Raw genomic sequence first — 2,682 nt, 5'->3', positions numbered from 1 at the left:
TTATTTTTGAGTCATTAATATAGTAACCAGGATCTGTTATGTTGGGATTATAGTCTGCCGGAGCTCCCAAGGAAGACCATCCATCAAAAGCCGAAAAATCATATTCATCGTCTAAACCAAACTCGCTCAACAGTTCTCTTAGCTTTCCCCGGTTAATGCCATTATTAATTTCATCAAAATTTATTTCATCCGGGCTAGGGATCTGTAAGTTTCTCATAATTTTACAAATCTGGTAATATGTGTGGAATCTATAAAACGATCTGATCATTGGAATTTTTTGGTTCAGGTGTTGGTTAACCGAAACCCCACAGCTGGTTGTTGCAAACCACACTGCCATGTTAAATTGATTCTGGTAATACGACAATGTTTTTTTACCAATCACAAAAATCTGATCTATTTTACGAACGTAAACATCTCAGAGTTATATTACTGTCTTTGATTTTGAAAAAGTTGTCATCACTAACATAAACAGCAAAATTTAAAAAAGTCATAATCAATAGTCTTCTTGTGTTTTGTCGCCAGCGGATAGTACATCATTTATTTAAGTGAAATATGGAGGGGCGCTAGCACCCAAGAAGGTATTACTGAAGGGATTACTGGGGAATAATAATTGTAAACATAATTTACTGCGACTTTATTTTTTCCAACATTTCCATTTTGGCCATTTTCCCCCTACTCTAAAAAATATTGTTTTAATGTTTCAACATCAATAGTACCTGTAGGAGCATCTCTTTTTTTTCTGATGGCATTTTTCATAAAAATAATTATATTTCTCCTTTTCTTTTATGATTGATGAGAATTCCTCGGTTGTGATATGAGTTTCACCAATGGCTTTACTGACTAAATCATTAATGGTGATGAGTTTTGAAATTGCCAACATTCCTATTTTCTCATGTTTTCCTATTTTTTTAAGTATGTTTTTTTTCTCCCAACTTAGGGCCGATGAGATAATGATGCTTCCAATTGTCACTCCCCCTAACGCCAAACCTATCGGTGCGGTTATTACATCTGCTAATGTGGACACACCAACTGATCCAGCTGCTACGCTAGTTAAATTAAGAGTGACTAATGCCAGTAATTCGTTGAATGCTTTTTTGTACTTTGAGAATATCTTTCTCCGAAACTCAATCTTCTCCTCAAAATATTTCTTGACTTCACAAATCTGCTGGGCTGGTATTCATAAACGTACTTATGTCTAGGTGTAACGCCTAAGTACCCCATAAGTTAGGTGTTACGAACAAGTCGTATTCAATATGCTACCCAAGTGGTTCGTTACACCCAATTTTGCACTAAACTTTAAGACACCCCCAAGGGTGTCTTACGTCGAAGTCCGTTCGCCATAAACTATATTTTCCATCCATTTTGGACAAGACAGCCAAGAGGAATGGCAGCATTTCTTTTGTTACGAGAACAGTTAGTTGGAGTGCGTGCGATTTGTCGCGAAAGGGTATTTAGAGACCGTCTGCATCCACTGGATGAATATGACGATGTTGAGTTGTACCAGCGTTACCGATTTGACCGTCAAACGATTTTGGAAGTGATAGATGTTGTCGGAGATGAACTCGATCCCATCACCCTACGAAACCACGCATTGCCAAGGGAATTGAAGGTTTTAGCAGCTTTACGCTTTTATGCTACCGGATCGTTCCAGTTGAATGTAGGCGACACAGTACACGTCTCACAGCCAAATATGAGCCGTGTAGTTACCCAAGTTACAGCCGCTTTGCTCCCTTTACTGCCAAGAGTCGTGCAATTTCCAAGGAATCAAGATATTCCCAATATGGTTGATGAGTTCCATGAAATTGCCAATTTTCCCGGAGTTATTGGCCTAGTAGACGGAACGCACGTGTGGATTTTGGGCCCCACCCAACACGAGTGGCGATATGTCAACCGGAAGAACTATACGTCAATAAACAACCAAGTAGTGATGGATGCAAGATACAGATTTATCAATGTAGTTGCAAGATGGCCAGAAAGTACACATGATTCCGTTATTCTAAGAGAAAGTGGCCTTGCAACTATATTTGAGGAACGAAATGGCGAGGAACTGCTTTTAGGCGATAGTGGATATCCCGTGCGACCATGGCTGATGACGCCATTTCTTAATCCAAATACGCCACAGCAACGGAGGTACAACAGAGCCCACAAGAGAACAAGGTGCTTGGTTGAAAGAGGAATCGGCCAATGGAAAAGACGATTCCATTGCTTACATGGGATGTTGAGGCACACACCACAGAAATGTTGCGAAATCATTGCTGTCTGCGCCATTCTCCACAATCTTGCAAAAGACAGAGCTTTACCAGATTTTGATGAAGAACCAATTGAACACCGCCCACAACCATTAGTCGACCCAGCAAACGTGATTGTTTTGCCAGACAGGATCAATGGGGCTGGAAGAAGAGATCAAATTGTCAATACCCACTTCAGATAAATGTAAGTGAAATAAATGATGTGAACAATTATAATGTTAATCATGACTGTATTTCAACAATTGCACGAAGTTACAAATATTCAAATATTTGTGAAATTGTAGTCTGAATGTGGTGCATGTACTTGATTACTTCCATAGGTGGTAGGCATGAATTGTCCATAACCTAACTTTTGCTTCTTTAATTGAAGAACCTCTATTTCTAACGATAGCTTGTTCTTTTCCATTTGCAGCTTTTCAATCTCTAATGTGAC

General features: G+C 39.2%; 1 protein-coding gene across 1 annotated transcript; it reads left to right on the top strand.

The window, feature by feature from the left end:
- The first annotated feature begins 1,384 nt into the window (after positions 1 to 1,384).
- Positions 1,385 to 2,431, top strand: LOC135495105 (putative nuclease HARBI1). Its single transcript, XM_064783524.1, has one exon. The coding sequence runs from the start codon at positions 1,385 to 1,387 to the stop codon at positions 2,429 to 2,431; it is 1,047 nt and encodes a 348-aa protein (XP_064639594.1).
- The last annotated feature ends 251 nt before the right edge of the window (positions 2,432 to 2,682 follow it).

The sequence above is a fragment of the Lineus longissimus genome, chromosome 10 (genome assembly GCF_910592395.1).
Source record: "Lineus longissimus chromosome 10, tnLinLong1.2, whole genome shotgun sequence".
In the NCBI taxonomy this organism is placed as follows: Eukaryota; Metazoa; Nemertea; class Pilidiophora; order Heteronemertea; family Lineidae; genus Lineus; species Lineus longissimus.
This window is presented reverse-complemented; position numbering and strand designations above follow the sequence as displayed.